The following is an 18488-nucleotide window of genomic DNA, read 5'->3' on the forward strand; positions in this document are numbered from 1 at the left end:
GGTAATTCACTTATACATGTTAACAACATGGTTGCGCCAAGTAGACTAATGAGGGTGAGGAAATCTCATGATAACCGGTGAAGATTGAAACTCGTAGTAGAAAAATAGAAACATGGATGATTTCACCCGGCGGCTAGGGTTTCCTCCCGTGACTGTACGAACTGAGCAGAGAGAGATCGTCTTCCCTGCCCTGACGCCGATCTGGTGCCACGACTCCAGGAGCACCCAGTCCCCATCTCGTGTCCAGCGCACACAATCGCGCGGCGCGCGGCGACCGTCTGACCGACACCACCCAACCCAACCCAACCACGGCGCCCCGGTGACTGCCTCGCGTCGGCCCGCCGCTCCGTCCATCCCTAGCCCATCACTCCACCACTCTCGTTCGTTCCTTCCCCGGCACATGCAGCTCCCACTAATCCAGCAACCAATCCACCATCTCCACACCTCCCTATTCCCTGCGTAGCTCCTCCTCGCCCTCGCACAACACACACGCTTCCCCACACCCAAGCAAGCGCAGCAGCAGCCAGAGCCAGCCACCCTTCGCTTCCACTCCGCGTCTACCATTACTCAGATCCAAGCACCTGTGCTGCATACCCACAGCCAGCTCGAACCACCACCACGTCCTCCCCACGCGCACGCGGCGCGGCAGCACCATGCCGCCGCGGCTGCTCCGCCTAGCGGCGCTCCTCCTCCTCTGCGCCACACTCGCCGCACCCGAACCAGACGCCGACAGGGCAGCACTCCTCGACTTCCTCTCAGGCGTGGGCGGCGGCCGCGCTCGCATCAACTGGTCCACCACCCTGCCCGGGCATCTGCACTAACTGGACCGGCATCACCTGCAGCCCCGACGGCGCGCGCGTCACCGAGCTCCGCCTCCCCGGTCTCGGCCTCACAGGCCCATTCCCACGCCGCACGCTGGGCCGCCTCGCGGCGCTGCAGGTGCTCAGCCTGCGCGCCAACAGCCTCACCGGCGCCTTCCCCGACGAGCTCCTCGCCCTGGACGCCCTCACGGGGCTCCACCTCCAGCTCAACGCCTTCTCCGGCGCCCTGCCCCCCGGCCTCGCCCGGCTGCGCGCGCTCCAGGTGCTCGACCTCTCCTTCAACGCCTTCACCGGCGCCCTCCCCGCGCAGCTCTCCGCCGACCTCCTCGCGCTCAACCTCTCCAACAACTCCCTCTCCGGCCGCGTCCCGGACCTCGGCCTCCCGGCGCTCCAGTTCCTCAACCTCTCCAACAACCACCTCGCCGGACCACGTCCCCCGCTCCCTCCTCCGCTTCCCCGACGCATCCTTCGCCGGAAACACCCTAACCCGCTCCACTCCCACTCCCCCCACCATCACTCCCCCCGCCGTCCTCACCCACACCATCCACCAAACACCATCGTCTAACCGAGGCGGCCATCCTCGCCACCGTCGTCGGCGGCTGCGTCCTAGCCTTCGCCGTCACCGCCGCGCTCCTCATAGCCTTCTGCAACAACCGCCGTTCCACCACCTACGAGGAGAAGGCCGCCGACAAGAAAGGACGCGAGTCCCCGGAGTCCAAGGCGGTGACAGGCAAATCCAACGACGGCAACCGCCTGGTGTTCTTCGAGGGCCCCGCGCTGGCCTTCGACCTCGAGGACCTGCTCCACGCCTCCGCCGAGGTGCTCGGCAAGGGCGCCTTCGGCACGGCCTACCGCGCGCTGCTCGAGGACGCCACCACCGTCGTCGTCAAGCGCCTCAAGGAGGTCAGCGCCGGCCGCCGCGACTTCGAGCAGCAGATGGAGCTCATCGGCCGGATCCGGCACGACAATGTGGCGGAGCTGAGGGCCTACTACTACTCCAAGGACGAGAAGCTGCTCGTCTACGACTACTACGCCAGGGGAAGCGTATCCAACATGCTACATGGTACTGCCTTTGCTCGAGCTCTTGAATCTTGATGTCCCTTTCATCACAGGTTTTAATAGTGCTAAATGGGGCTAATGAAGTTGCAATTTTTGGTACTACTAGTTTGATGAATGTTCATGTCTGTTAGAACTGTGTAAACGGTGGTGATAATGACTGCGTGGTCCCGTTGGGGACATCCCATAAAATTGGGATGGTACTGAGAATATTAGCTTGGTCCCTCCTGCCAAAGGGTGAACCGACACTCAAGAGATGTCCTTTTCAGGGTTCATTTAGGAAGCTGTCGCAGCAGTTGAGATGGAAGGTGATTTATGGCGGTGATATTCTAGTTTCACATGGAGATCTGAGGTTGCTTTTTGTTTGGGAAGGGGGTTAGGGTTATACTATTAGTAGCAGCTTGTTTAGCTCACAAAAGTTCTGTTAACATTATCAGATTGCATGAAATGGTGGACAACATTCAATAGGAGCTTAATGATAGAATTGGTGAACTATAGAAAGGCTAACAGCTGCACTGTAGGTTTTGTTCTTGATGCTGTTAATGGTTACTGTCAAATAACTACTATTGTCTGCACTTCCTCTGTTCTGACTGTGTGCTAAAAAATTCTCTAAAAGAGTAAAAGGTTGGGCTTACTGTACTTGCTTCACCAATGGTGAGCATGTTATATTTTCTTATTCTACTGAGTTTTATATTGTGGGTCTAAATTGAGTTTTCTTGCATTCTTAGATCTAGCCGCCAAGGTATGCCTTAACTTTCCATACCATGCTTAGCTGCATTGACTTGCAATATTTGCATGTGTATTCAATCAAGTTCACATGGCATGCTTGGTGTGTGGTGAATTAGCCATGCCAATATTGTAGCACGAGGATCTGGATCCTTAGACATCCAATCATGTTATGTTAATCATGGCAGCTTGTCAGCAAAGCACTTAATTACTACCAAACTCCTGAAATTCAGATTTCACATTGCATACTTAACATGTTAGTAATGGCATCTGAGGATACTTGCAAGAAATGAAACTAAAGATATGGAATTATGGGCATGCACAAGAAAATGGTAAACGGGGACAAGATAATGGAAACAAATAGTGGTGGACCTTTGTCACCATCTTGGAAGCTAATGTTGTCTAGTTTATTTAGTGAAGCTTTTGAAATTGTTAGCGTTGGTGGTCACTGTCAGAACCCATCCCCTATTTCACTATCAGATTCAGGGCCAGAGGTGGACTGCTGTGATACATCAGTATCGTGGTGGAGACAAGACCTAATACTAGTATTTACTTTCAGTATAGAAACAGTTGGGTTTTGATTGTTTAGGTTTGCTAGCCTCATTTGCCACAAGCATTTCTGATGTATGAATATCTTATGCTATCCAGAAACAAGCATTAATTCTGGTGTGAGCTTGCGACATCAATGCAGATAATTTGAAATGACATCACTTCACAAGATCAGCCATTTGAATTTATTGACATCCAAAATTGAATATGACATGCATCTCATAATTCTGCCATGTTTTTTTCCATGCAGGTAAGAGAGGTCTGGACAGAACACCATTGGATTGGGAAACTAGAGTAAGGATAGCCCTGGGTGCAGCTAGAGGGATCGCACACATTCACACCGAGAACAATGGGAAATTTGTTCATGGCAACATCAAGGCCTCAAATGTCTTCCTCAACGGCCAGCAATATGGCTGCATCTCTGACCTTGGCTTGGCATCACTGATGAACCCGATAACAGCAAGGTCCCGTTCTCTGGGATACTGCGCACCTGAGATCACCGACACAAGGAAATCGACACAATGTTCTGATGTCTACAGCTTCGGTGTCTTCATACTCGAGCTCCTCACAGGCAAGTCGCCCGTTCAGATAACCGGCGGGGGCAATGAGGTTGTGCACCTTGTCAGGTGGGTGCAGTCCGTTGTCCGGGAGGAGTGGACCGCCGAAGTGTTTGACGGCGAGCTGATGAGGTACCCTAACATCGAGGAGGAGATGGTGGAGATGCTTCAGATCGCAATGGCATGCGTCTCAAGGACCCCAGAACGGCGACCGAAGATGCTGGACATGGTGAGGATGCTTGAAGAGGTTGGCAGGAATGATGTTGGAACTCGGCCTTCGACAGAGGCCTCGACTCCGGTGGGGGAAGCTTGGAACAAGGCAGAAAGCTCATCTGCAGCCCTCTGAGCTCGCTATCTTTTCTTTTTCGTCTTTGCAAGTGTAGGAGCACGGATAGGTCTGTGTTTTGACGGCACTGTATGATTCTTTTGTCTTATGATTACATGTTACGAAATTGTAACACCTTGCCATGTGGAACTGGAAATTATGCAGGCTCACGGCTGCTATCTAAGCATCGAGAACTGCTGTCTAATCTCTAAACATTATTCTTTTTGGCTAGAAAGTAATTTTGGTCTGTTCATACACATGGCTGAAAAAAAATATTAGTATGGTCCTGGTCTCGCAAAAGCAAAAGGAACTAACGAAGTATGAGTAGTCAATTTTATGCACGATGATAACTTGATAAGAATGAAATTGGTACAACCAAACTTGTTTCTTGTGAAAACACAACCGAGCTCTTGGATATGAATATATGATACACTCGGCAGAGTTACGCCTTACGGTATCCCGTCGCCTGGCACAGCGACGGTTTCTCACCTTGATGATCCATGGGCTTTCTGCGTGGCCTCACTGACAACGGCGACTTGCACATGGTGTGATGGGTCTGAGTTTAGCATTGCCAAAGGGCTGGGCCACCCTAAAAATAGAAGAAAATTGTGGAAATTCGCTTTTAACCTCATATGCTCAAATAAACAACGAGAAGAAAAAAACTGAATTCTACTGCCACACGACTAGGGCAAATGGAGTGACATACCCCTTTTCGGGGAAAAAGGGCAAATGGCCAGAACATACCAAATGGTTATGGCCGCTGGGAGACCAGAAGTGTTTGCTTTTGTCCGAACGGTTAAACTTAGGGTAAAATCCTAGCCAAGAGGCTCGACGCAAATTGATCAGCTCGTCCGCGCCGATGTATTCATGACCTAAATTTAGGGAGCGAATGCGTCGACGGGAACATCAAGCGAGTCCATCTGCATTCTCCTTTACTCGATCCCGGGCCTGCCCGCTAGGGACAACAAACCACCTCGCCCATTCGCGTCTCTCCCATCCCCTTTGCAGCCCTAGAGCTTTGCCTCCACCGGCCCTACTGCTCGCCATTGCCGGTACATTTTTTTGGTGCCAGCATTGAGTGCCCTTGCAGACCTCGACGTAGCACCTTCCCTGCTTATCTCGGTCAAAACTGGAAGCTGGTCACGACGCCAACGACTTGTTCATCCAATTTCCCAGTAAAAAATCATGGACCATTTTTGGCCGTTTGCTTGAAATAGTTAGACCATTGACCCATAATTGTTGCCCCCGCAGATGAACACTAGGGAGTCGACCGACTTCTTCGTCAAATACGTCCTCGACGGCTCGTCGGAAAACGAGTCAGATGCCTCTTCGGGGCTCATGGTTATCGTGGCCTCCTCATCCACGAGCACACTGAGGCCAGTGCACAGAGGCTCAACAAGGCATCGCAAGGGTGGACATTACCGGCTGTATCAGGACTACTTCCACATATTTTATAATGATTGCATACCTTACTCCTCTAATTCACGAAGTTTTCTTGTCTATTCCATAAGTAGTACAACATATACAGCTGCATACTGTGCGAAAAACTTGCATCTGTTAGACTTGTTTTCGTTAATTTCAATAAAAATGTCAATCATCTCACTTTTTTTTGACAAACTACGGGGTATAATGCAAAAAACCACATTAACCATGTTATTGTTAAAACTTGAGCCATCAGATTCTTGGTGAGCACTGGAAGAAGTTATTGTTATGATATGAGTAACGAGTTCATCGGCTATTGTCATTTGTAGGGAGATCTCTCACAATCTGGATGTCACAATAGATGCTCGTACATTATTAATTGAGTTATGCAGTTTGAGATGTACGCATAGCTTAGACATTGCTGCGAGGAGACATGACTTTGATTTGTATCTGTATGTCCATGTAATTGCAATGAACAAGAGCTTTTTTGTCAATTCTTCCGCTCTTAGGGTTATTGAGTACAGTAGTACCAAAAAGTTATTCATCTATGAAATCTGTGTCTATGTAGAGAGTTTAAAAAGGTTTGCAGCTGGAGTAGCTATGATGAAAATTATGTATAGAGTGTTGTATGAGCAAAAATTGACTGTCTGCCATACAGGGATTAATGTTTTGAAACATGGGAGCACTCCCTCTATTTTGAAATGCATCTTACACTCATTTTGAGCTTTAAAAAAGTTGAAGAAAAAAATTCGAACGTCTATTTTTACGTGCTACGCGCTCACAAAGTCGTTTTATAAAAAATCGACTTGTCATGTGACGTGTGTAAAAATGACAAAATTTAATACTAAAAAATAGTGCTTTCCACAAGTTAAATTTTCTCTTTTTCACATAGTCTATAAAAAATATTGGTTTTTCGTGAAACCTGGGGAACGTACATATACTACGGAGATGTACATGTAGAATTATTTGTCAAAAATTTTCCACACTTCGAAATATTTTTTATGGACTATGTGAAAAAGAGAAAATTTATCTTGTGAAAAGCATTATTTTTAGCACTAAATTTTGTCTTTTTTACACACATCACATGAAAGTCAATTTTTTATAAAACGACTTTGTGAGCGCGTAGCACGTGAAAATAGACGTGCGAATTTTTTGTTTCAACTCTTTTTAAAACTCAAAATAAGTGTAAGATGCATTTCAAAATAGAGGGAGCATATGCTTCCATGTTCCAAAACATTAATCCCGTGGCATCGAAATTCAATTCGGCTCACGGGAGCCAAAATATGATTTTCAAAATAGAGGGAGCATATACATTAATCCCGTGGCATCGAAATTCAATTCGGCTCCCGTGGCATCAAAATATGATTTTTTGGTAGAGGTAGCATACGCACCCGGGAGCCGAATTGAATTCCGATGCCACACTTTACTTTTTACTGGTACACACTGCGCAATAATGTGCTTTAGGCATACATATTTCTCTACATTTTCCTTCCTTATTGCATTTGACTAAATAAGAAATAAAGTTGTGGCATGCAGCCAAAAAGTGGAACAGACAAACGAGACATGAAAAATATGCACTGGAAAAGAAATGGAAAAGAAATACTCACACAACACAAGTGACACGACTAATATTGAAGATAGGCGCATCAGAGCTCGCTCCTGCACCAGCCTGTATTGGCGCTAGCAGCCGAGTTTATGCTGTTCAACCAGCCATCGGCGACGTAGCGGTAACCTGGCTCCGTCAAGTGAACGCCGTCGAAATAGAGAGAAGATGACGGGCTCTCGCACGCGGTCGCACCTGGATCACCGCAAGAAACGCTGTCGTTGTAGTTGTATCTTCCGGGACCCCCGCAGCAAACTTGAAGAACATCTTGTCTGAACCCTGTCATTTCATCGATCAAATTCACCTTCTTGTTAAGTATCAGATTCCCATCACCACACAAGGTATTTAAACGGGCGCGGCAATCTTTAAGCAGCTCACCAAACTTGTGAGGCGACTCGATCATCTCCATGACGGGGCTGAAGAAATCGGCGTAGACGATGGTGACGCCCGGGTGCTTGGCCCGGAGCCTGCGCAGGGAGTCTTGTAGCAGCGTGTTGTGGTGGATCCCGAGCTCGTTGTGCGCTCTTAGGCAACCAGTCTTGGGGTCGTATTTGGGCGGTCGGGCGTCGGCGAACATGGTCAGGATCGGCGGCGAGCATCCCGACGGGATCACCCCGGGAACCACCAGACTCGTCGCCCCGTGCTTGATCAGCCTCTGCTAATTAAGCAATCATCTGAGTAAAGCATGCAGTAGCGCGCTGATGACTAATGAGATGAACATAGTACCGCTTGATTGATTACCTCGATTGCCGCGGAGATTGTCTCGATGACAAGGGGAACGAGCGATCTGACTTGTTCTACGCTCCATTTCTTCAACGACAGGTGGTAGTCGTTGACCCCGAACTCGCCCACGAAGAAGAGGGATCTGCCGCCCAGGAACTCCTTGCACTCTGCATCACGGTTGACGCATCCGCCATCACGCGAAAAAGAATTTGGCGTGTTCAATTATTTATCAGCTTTGCGAGATCGATCGCGGTAACTAACCTTGTGTGGAACCACACAGGGAGGGCTTGAGCTTCTCGAACCACTCCAGCTGCACGTTTAAGCTGGTGTTGAGAGGGAACTTGCTGGGAGCCCCCGGGATGTTCCTGTCGTGGAAGAAATCAGCGTCCAGGGTCGTGGCGCCGGCGACGGCGAAGTTGGCGCCTCGATGAAAGCTCCCGTTGTGCGCTAGTGAGGGCGGCACGAACGGCAACCCCAGGTTCTCAGCTGCAAGCAAGCACATCATTGTATGGCCAGATCTAGCTGAGGCAGGCCAGCTACATATGCATGTACGTACCGAGGAAGTCCAGGATGAGGCGGCCGTCGGTGGTGCGGCCGGTGGGGTGGCCGAAGGTGTCCCCGTAGGGACGCCGCATCACGGTGACCGGGACGGAGTTAGCCGCGAAAGCGATTGGCTTGTTGCCCGTATCGGCGAACGAGTCACCAAAGCTGAAGATGGAGCCGTACCGCCGGTGACCGACGGAGTGGGAGGCCGAGAGGACGGCCGGCTCCGACTGTGCGAAGAGGAGGAAGAGGAGCAAGACGGCACACTGCCACAAGTGCTGCTTCATCTTCGTGATGTACGGGGAAGCTTCAGTTCATCACTTGTTGATGCTGAACGGCTTTGCATCCGCGACTTGCACACTGCAATAGGTGCTTCTTCATCTTCGTGACCCACGGGGAAGCTTCAGTTCTTCAAAGTTTGTCAGAAATACTAGAAAATTACCCTACTAAGTCTTTGAAGAAATTGTATGGCCGTCCGCTCGTGGGACGGTTGGATAGGATCGATGAGTAGACAAATGGTGGCACATAATACAGATCTTTCAGTAAAATACACAAGCAATTTACAAACTTTGAAGAGTCTCCGATAGTTTGCAAAATATTTGATACTGGTACAAGCCATGTAGAATTAAGCGCTCGCGTGCGAGCTGAGTGACCCTACTGAAAACCGTCCGCTATGCGTGTTTAATTTTTGCAAGCATACATAAACGAGTGGCATACGTAAGTTCTCTTAAAATTTTAATTTATAAGCTTTACAAAATTCAAAACAAATTTGTGGGTGTTCACAAGATGTGTGTTTACATCGTCATAAATTTTAGAATCAAATTCGAAATATACACACAGAGAAATAAAAAAAAGACAAATTGCTATGTAAAATAGTGTAATTTTGTATTCATATCTTTTTGTGACACTATCCATGTTGGATTTACGTTTTTTTTCCTATGCGTGCATTTTTTATTTTTTTTGCAAATTCTAGGAAATGTAAGGAGTTTACACATCTTGCGAATATCTAAGAAGTTATTTTGGAACTGAAATTTGCTAATATAATATTTTGGCAAAGCATACTAAGTTTGACCAAAGATATACACGCAAATATAAATATTTATCATAGTTGATAAATACACTAACAAAATACTAGTACTCTTTTCGTCTTATAAAAGTTATCTGGAATTTATCTAAATTTTGATGTATCTTAACACTAAATAACATCTATATACATCTAATTTTTGATAAATCTTAATTTTTTTGTTGATAAAACAGAGGGAGTACATAGTATGGCAAATGCACTGATATAGATCTGGTAATGTGGTTGTTCATATTTTTTTCTCTAAACTTAATCGAACTTAGAAAATATCGACTTTTAAGTTTATGCCTCTTGTTTTCTTGAAATGGAGGTAAGTTTGATCTGCCACACATCGCGATCCCTCTCGGCCACACATCAAGATGAGCAAGCTGCTGCGCGCCGTCTCGCCCCTCCTGCTCCTTCTCGTCGCGAACCTGGGATGGACACGGGCACTCATCCCCTCCTCCCTGCCCGGCCTCCGCGCCCAGCGCTACGACTCCATCTTCAGCTTCGGCGACTCCTTCGCCGACACCGTCAACAACCCCGTCGTCTTCGCCCAGAACGCCGTCCCCGACCCCGTCACGCTCGCTCCCTACGGCTCCATCTTCTTCGGCCGCCCCACCGGCCGCAACTCCAATGGCCGCCTCATCATCGACTTCATCGGTAACATATTGTATACGCTTCCTCAATTATCACTTTCCTGAACAAACTCTCGCGATCTGCCACCACGAGATAGACGTCATGCGGTCAACTGCTCTGGTCGCAGCTCAGCGTCTGGGTTTATCTTGCTTAGCATAGGTTGTTGGTGCACATAGGCAAACCCTAGTTTATAAGCTGTGTGCTTGTCAAGTAAAATCTTATTTTTATTCTACACTTGTTTAAGCCCCCAACATAGCAGTTTTCGAAACCCACTATTCATCCCCCTCTAGGCGGCATCCTGGTCTTTCAAACGGTTCCGACGGAGGTCCGTACGATCACCGGTACACTCGTTACTACCGTACCTCTTGTTGTTAATTATGCTAGAGTCCTGCAGTTACTTGGGTGCCATTTCTCCATACGAATTCGGATTGAGTTATTCTTTGGCTCGTTGGATTCATATGAAAGAGGGATAAAACACCATGGTCTTGTATCTTAATTATTTGTGATGTAAAAATTGACTCCTTTCCACCTTTGAAGTGTCTAAGTCCTAGTGGCTATAACTACTCCATGTTACCTCCCTTTGGCTCCTTTCCTTGTGCTTTGTTTATAAACGTTCAGAACACCTACACACACATACCAAAGAGAAGGAAAAGCGATAAGATTATATTAAAACTACTAGTTGTGAAAATCTCTAATGAAAATGAATCATAACTTGTAATCATATACTCCCTCCGTTCATTTCTATAATGCCTATTGTTTTTTCTAAGTCACACACGCTCCCCGCACGCGGACTGTGACAACAGGCTTGTACTTATAGCCGAAGGAAGGTTTGAGCTTTGAGAGGAAGAGCGGGAAGAAGACGACTAGCCTGGGGAGCAGATTTTGGGGTGTTTCGATCTGTGATCTGCTGTGTTCGTTGTGTCTTAGGAGATGGTGAGGATGGACCGCCCGGATGCAAACTGCTGCGGATCGGTGACATGGCCTCTGGTGGTCCCGTGGAAAATAAAACATCCCACGTTAATGGCTTATTCCGATCTTGGCGTCCTGCTTTAATTAGGTGACAAAATCCTAGGCAATCAAATTAATTGTCAGCGTTCCCTATTTTCCTTGGTTCATCCCCTATCACAGCAGAAGACGATCCGGTAGAATATATAAGGAAGTAATTTTTTCCTTTGTACTAATTTCTATCTTGCCTTAATTAACTGGACCTCCTGTTACTTTCGCTTTGTGTGCGTGTGTATACTTCCCTAAACCTAGATAAATTATGTGCATCTACCTGAGACTGCAAATAAATTCCACGTATCTAGCTGAGACTGAATTTGGAGACCAGGCAGACCGTCACAGACTATCCTTTGTGTATAACACTATACACGGATGACATCAACGATTATTGGAGGTGCCTTGGTAGTTGGTACCGACTTCATCGACCCCGACTTCCGGCGAGTCTTTTCCATGGTGACGTATTCCCCTAACGTCCGTCCTGGAGCAAGCGGGACACGAGCCACACTCTCCACAGCAAACCCCGCTGGTATCGCTCAACCATCACGTGGCCACGAAGTCTACTATTAGCCAAGAAAAAAACCACGTATATACAACAGCACTAGACCTTGCTTAGTGAAGTTATTTGTCGCAAAGGTATCTGTCAGGAATGTGGCCAGGAACCTTGCAGTATTTTGAACATTCCAATCACACGGCAAAATAATGGATAATCAAATTGGAATGAAGTGCAAAAGCACTAAGCTAGTCAAAGGCTTTAATGTCACATGCCATCTTTTTTTTTTCGATAAGGGGCGCTTTATTACTTATAAGGTTTTAAGTAATACACTCAGCCTCTGCATAACTAGGATGCACACAGCCGTTTAAAAGGTCCACAAATCATCGACGAAAAGATACATAGAGTGATATAAAAAAAAGGCCAACTACTATGACGCTCCGTTGGCTTCAATCCTTCGATAAGGTATCTGTCAAATTAATTCTTGCTTGATGTCACATGCCATCTGACATCAAGCAAGAATTAATTTGAAACGTTGTTCAACTTTGTACCAAATACAGCCAAGACAAAAGAATATATTAATTTGCTATGTCATTTAAATTATGTACAAAATAAAGTTCATGGAGCACAACTGGGAGTCGACTTGGCAAAAGTTTAAAAGGAGTTGAAAACTAAAAAAAATGGAGTTTCCACAGTCTAAAACCTCAATACCATATGCATTCTAGATCTCCAGTAGCTAGAAAATGATGTGACCAAGCCGGAAACGGTCTCGATGTCCATGCTCAAGGGCAAGGCCTTCCTCCTAGATTTTTGCCCAACAAAATACCTTCTTGCACAGGCGACCGAGTAGGTTAGAGCAGGAACTCGGCTTGTTGGTGGTCCGGGCGGTGGAGAGGCTCCAGCAGGAGCACATATGGCATGTCAAACGCTGTTTAGGAGCCCGTGTATAATTTCTCCATCACCGATGTTTTTTAAACATAAGGCACAAGTGCCCAGCTTTAAATTAATAAAGCCACAAACGGCCGAGTTTGATACAAGATGCTAACCAGCTTACAAACAACGAACACCAAAAGCACAAGATACACACAAGAACACAGCTTGTAGATGTCGAAGCCTCCTCGCGAAGCCACCAAGGAAAGAACAGCCCAGGTTCGAGGGAACCGCCTGCTGCCTTGAGGAAGACCATCGTCTGCAGCACAGGATGGGAGGGGAAGCAGCATCGACCATTTCCAGCGCCGAAGAGGGACCCTTCCCTCTCGTCCTGGCTCGAAGGACGCCGAACCGTCGGACGCCAAATGCACTCCCCTGAGCAGGGCCGAGCCGGCAATATCCAGGGCCGTGTGCAAAACTCTAAATAGGGCTCGTGTCATTAGAAAATTTTATCTGTTCAACAATTATAACATACATAGGCTTACACGTCTTACATAGAAATTTGATATATCAAGAAGCATACCTATTTGAACAACACAATTTTTTCAGGGGTTCTTCGACATGAAACCTTAAATAATATCCTCATAATCAATCTTTTCCAACACTTCACTCTTAAGTGCTATTTTTTTTTGAAATTTCAAGTGCTATTGTGGCTAAAGAGATGAACAAAAATACAACACAATTAAACGAATTTGGGAATTGAGATTTAAGAACACCAGGTTAGTACTGCCGTGGGGCACCTGCTAGAAAAAAAAATCAGACAAGAAAAGAAGCAGGGAAGAGGGATGCCGTAGTGCCGCACCTGTTGATTGGCTTGGTAACTGAACTACAAGATCGATTTGAGATTTGGAGTAAAATCGCAGAACTTCACAGAGGCGGCGGCAGGGAGTGAACTGGTCGCTTCATTGAGGGAGCCAGGGAGGCTATCGTTCAATTTCAGTCCATCGCTCTACCCCTCTCCGAACAATTGGGAAGGCTGAAAGCGTTAGTAGGTCGGGCCCTTTTAGGCTTTTACCAAATCAGTTCGAAATTTTTTTCGCTGCCACACATAATAACTCTATAGGCCTATCCAAAATTTTGGGCCCCCAGAAATTTTAGGCCCTGTGCAGCCGCACAGATGGCACTCCCGCTCGCTCGGGCCTGCCCTGAGCTATGGCCGATACTGACCACACACCAAACTGGTCAGAGTAGAGACCCCTCGCCGAAGCTAACAAACCATCGAGGTTGCGCTGCCACACACCGAAGGAGCTACCGCTGGGAACGTAAACAGGGACCGTAATCGCTGATGAGGAAGGAGCAGGGCACCAAGATCGGATACCACCGCAACCAGCCTCCACCCACCAAAGGCACCCTCAACCGGCCAACTGTTCCCAAGCCACGCCCCCAAGGAGGAAACGGCGCCCATGGCGTCGTCGTCGCCCAATCCAAAGGATTGTTGGTTTTCACCCGGAACACGGCCGGGGTGGGGAGAATCGAGACCTCAACAGCCCCTCAAGAGGGAAACACGGCGCCCATGGGCGTCGCCACTGCCGTGGTCAGACCAGCCGACCAGGGATTTCTCCCAGACCCAATTTCACACCACCACCCCCCAATCGGCACCGAAACCAGCAGGATCCGACTACCAAACCTGGAGGGAAGAGGACCAGCGGGAGGGAAAGACTGACCTTCCGCTCTGACGGATGGTCGCCGGGGCAGCCACCACGTCGCGACCGCCGTCCACCGCCACCTTGCCGCCCACCCGACCAAGGATGACGGCGCGCATCCGCGGACGCCACTAGCCGCCATAGTCGACGCCGCCGCACCACCAGAGGCCGCCGCCTCTACGCCTGAGCACCCACCGCCTGAAGAAGCCGCGCCGCCGCTGCCGCCGTCCGAGGAAGATGGCAACTTTGCCGAGCTCCGCCGCCTGCACCACGAGGAACCGCCTCGCCGCGGCTCGCCGGCCCACCGCGCGAGGAGTCGTCGGTTCGCCGCTTTAGATCGCCGCCGTCAGAGTGGAGAAGCCCCGCGCCACCACCTCACGCGCGGGAGCCAGGGATCCGCCGCCGCCGGCAACCGCACGGGCTTTGCCCGGCGGCTCGCGCCGACGGCGGCGGCGGGGGGAGGGGAGGAGGGGGGCGGCTTGAGCTAGGGTTTGGAATCGCCCTTCCGTCGCCCGCGGGGAGCGACGGGACGGGCCGAAACGTCTGTACTCTCCATCACCGATGTAGCCCTTGTTACCAGCCACCTCCTTAGTCTCAGCCTGCCAAGAATCACGGGTCAATATGTTGCTACGAGTGATGAGCTTTCTTCATGACATGTCCCTTGTTGATCATTGTACCCCCACTCTTGCTTGCTGGCTCCTCTACGTAAACCAGCAGCTGGATCTTCTCGGCACACCCAACTGAGGCAGCTCTTGCCAACAGAAATAAACTACTAATTCGGACAAGAAAATCGGCATTTGGCAAAAACATATATAATGGACACATATAACTGAACTCTGCATCAAACCAAACTTTTAGGGACATAGACAGGGAGATAACCAGGGCGCCTAACTTGATGGAGATGCAGCCTAAACAATTCATCTACTACCACACAATGCCACAACAAAACCTCTTCTGGATTCCAACACCTAAACGAAACATCTTTTCCTAATTCCAAGTCAATTTCACCAGAGGATAATATTGTTTCCACAATGCAAAACTAACAAGGTTTTAACCCCCAAATTGATCTGGTTTGGGTCCACAAATCATAAGCTGCATGCGCGTATGTACAGTCTACGACGTCATTCATTGGAGCAACCACGACGCATCCTTGCCCTTGTTCCTTGTTGGGTTTGGTCACCTGGCCAGCAAGAAAATTTTAAACAACAATGAGAAACTCTGCAGATCGTAAAAAATATTAAATCTAAACACCAGTTAGACTAATCAGTCCTATATGTCATTATAGAATAATCAGGCATACATGAAAAGTAATTATATACTCAAATCAGAAATATGATGTTCACTATAACCACACCATGAAAGACCATGGAATGGCACCAATTTAATAGAATTATGAGACAATATTTACAAGCAGGTTTGCGAGTTACAAGTCATAAGATGGCAAAATATCACATGTTGCAACAATATTGAAAACTAGATCTTAAGATTTGGGAGAAAGTAAGGAGCTCAATATATATCCATTCATAACAGACCATCTCAGAATTCCAAATAATAGTTTCCTACCAAGTGCTCTCAATCTTCACAAGTTCTTATAGCGGGGCATAGAAATTGAACCAATATTCACATGTCCTAGACTGAAGATTTGAAACAAAATACAAATATCTACCACTAAAAGACATGCCTGACCAATAACAACAACTATCCCAAGCTACTAACAGAACTGGCTGGCATAAATACAATTAACACAGTATATCCAAGTTGAGTGCAAACCTACATGTCATACAAGCATGCGAGGAGACAAACATAAACCACGAGACCGCTGACATGCATCATCTAAAAATTTAGCAGCGCCCAGATGAATCGTACTAACCAGATTGAACATTAAAACACACTGTGCCACACAGAATATGCTAACTCAAATGTCATTCACAACCACACGATCATAATTCATTGATCTCACAGTAGCGCAACGGATTAGGAGATTCAGCCCGTTACCATGAGAATGCCGAGCTTCATGGAGCCATTACCACACAATAGCCACTTCAAGGGCATAAGCTTGAATTTGGAGCGGAAGTGTACCTGCTTAGACACAGGGCACACCGTGGGTCCTCGAGGAGCAGCATTGGAGACCCACACCCTACAAGTATGAAAGAGTGCAAAAACAATCAAAACAACAGGAAAACTAATGGCAGCTATTTATGAGTTCATATTATGGTAAGAAAAGTATTGCCACACACACAAACAAGATTTACTAGGGAAATGCTAGATCCTAGGTCCAAGACCTCGGTTTATGTCCAGCTCATGCCATTCAGCAAAACCATAGTGAACCTTGTACATCATGACAAATACATAAACATCATCCACTTCAACTAGGACAAAAATATGAATTGTGTAACTTTTATTTGCCTGTTCTACTAAATTTAAATTGATTGGAGACCAACAAAAGTAACAAATAACAACATGATCAGCGGAAGCTAGGAAGTTATCTTTGCAACCAAAAGTCACGAAGTGGCATGTAGATGGGTCAAACAGAATATCCTAGGCATGACATGATCTAGAAAAGCAAGTATAATCCCATAATCAACTAAGAATACATCAAAAGGATTATAAAGGCCTAAATACTACAAGGTATGATCATACAAATTCACAACAATGTATTCAATCCGTCAAAAGGGAACAACATTAATTGCATGGGACAATTCAACCATTAACTTTATACGTATCTCAAATGAGACGGGATCTCTGGACCAATCTTCTCAAAGAAATAGAGATGTCAAACCAATGGTAGAAGTAAACAAGTAGGTGCAACAAGAGATGAAGCTAGTTCAGTCTGTGTACATAACTAGCTAGAGAGGTCCCAGGCAAATACTCCCTTCATTGATAAATATAAGAAGTTTTAGATATTTTAATGATGCATACCATAGTGAGTGAATCTACACACTAAAATCAGACTAGCTACATACCAAAATAGATGAATCTACAAGCTTAAACATCTTGTATTAGTGAACGGGGGAGTACAAAGTAAAAATGGAGCAATTGCACCAATGCTCCACATCACCAAACAGACATTGCACGGCAAAACAATGAGAACAAAGACTAGTTCCAAGGAAATTAATGCATCATTCATGTCTTGCCCAATCAATTAAGTACCTGGAAAACAGTGCTTTGTCGCTGCAACTAGCACAATACTGGAGAAAGACTTCCTTCAGTCTACAGAGATGCTCTAGGCCACACACACTCCTGCAATCAACCTATAAATCACACTACAGCCGAGGCAGATCCACACCTGTAGTATGATGAAGCAGCGTGTTTGATAAGAACGCCTATGTATGAAGTACTACTAGCATTGAGCAAGTCAAAAAAAGCAAAGCTTGCATAGGAGATCAAGATGTAACCAAGATGTGAAAAGGGGCAAACCACTTGGTCAATTTGAATCAATAAGATTTAATCACAGAATGTCAACTCTCCCACATGTTTTACTTACGTCATGGATTACCAATCATTAATTTGAACATGCTGCCACCTTGGGCTCTACCACCATCCGCCTTAGGCTGAAAGCAAACCGCGGAGTATATTTAGCAAAAGAGACATGCCAATCAAAAATGGCAAGATACTAGTAATAATGCCTATAAATGGTTATGTGTATTGCTACTCTGCATGTACATGCAATGCTGTTGCTGCTTGTTGATTGCTCAATGCTAGCTTGTAACAGCAAGAGGTTTCTAGTGTTCATTTCCTAAAATGTTAGTAGTCTATTAGGTATTAAATAAGAAAAATCTCGACGACAGGACCAATTCATGGAACAAAAACAAAACACTCCAACACAGCTACACACAAGCTACACACAAACTGAATCCACAATGGGAGGATCCAAACTGCCTTGTGCGCACCAACTATTGGATTGTGTTGCATGGGCAACCATAAAACGCGGGAATATATCAGTACAAAGCCAGAAGGATGCACCTTACTAGGAGTCATAGTTTTTTCTCAAACACATGCCTAAGCGCGTGTCTTAGTATATTAGAAGAAAAACCATCGAGAAGACGAGAGTATACAGGAATGTAGCAAGGCTACCAAAAGAAAGCACAAGGTGCAAAGAAGGCAAGAAAGAAGAAGAAAACCAGGCTAGGAAGCATCAGGAGGCCACGTGTGTAAGGGCAACTGGCACAGAGTCTTCACACCAGCAAGTAACCAAAGTTTGGCCTCTTCAAGAATTGAGAACACAAGCTCTCGATGATTAGGGGTAGCTTCTATGAAAACTATATTATTGCGAGCTTTCCCTAGCCTCCATAGGGTCAGGATAATGATTGATCTGGCTCTGTTTTGAACTGCAGGATGAGCATTGGAAGCTGCTGTTTCAAACCATGAGGTGAACTCCTTGTCAGTCCTTGGCAAGCAG

At 46.9% G+C, this 18488-nt stretch overlaps 1 protein-coding gene and 1 pseudogene across 1 annotated transcript in view; one reads left to right on the plus strand and one right to left on the minus strand.

Annotated features, from left to right (window-relative positions):
- Positions 1-368: 368 nt before the first annotated feature.
- On the plus strand, positions 369-4222 carry LOC124666441 (annotated as a pseudogene).
- A 2632-nt stretch (positions 4223-6854) lies between these two features.
- The window catches only part of LOC124666442 (GDSL esterase/lipase At5g45910-like), a gene marked incomplete in the record, with an annotated part of 35779 nt that continues 24145 nt past the window's right edge, over positions 6855-18488 (minus strand). Inside the window, 5 exon segments of the mRNA XM_047203780.1 lie at positions 6855-7338; positions 7438-7714; positions 7801-7949; positions 8044-8268; positions 8339-8655. Of these exon segments, the coding sequence (XP_047059736.1) occupies positions 7103-7338; positions 7438-7714; positions 7801-7949; positions 8044-8268; positions 8339-8612 (1161 nt within the window).

This window comes from Lolium rigidum, chromosome 6 (assembly GCF_022539505.1).
Source record: "Lolium rigidum isolate FL_2022 chromosome 6, APGP_CSIRO_Lrig_0.1, whole genome shotgun sequence".
Lineage (NCBI taxonomy): Eukaryota > Viridiplantae > Streptophyta > Magnoliopsida > Poales > Poaceae > Lolium > Lolium rigidum.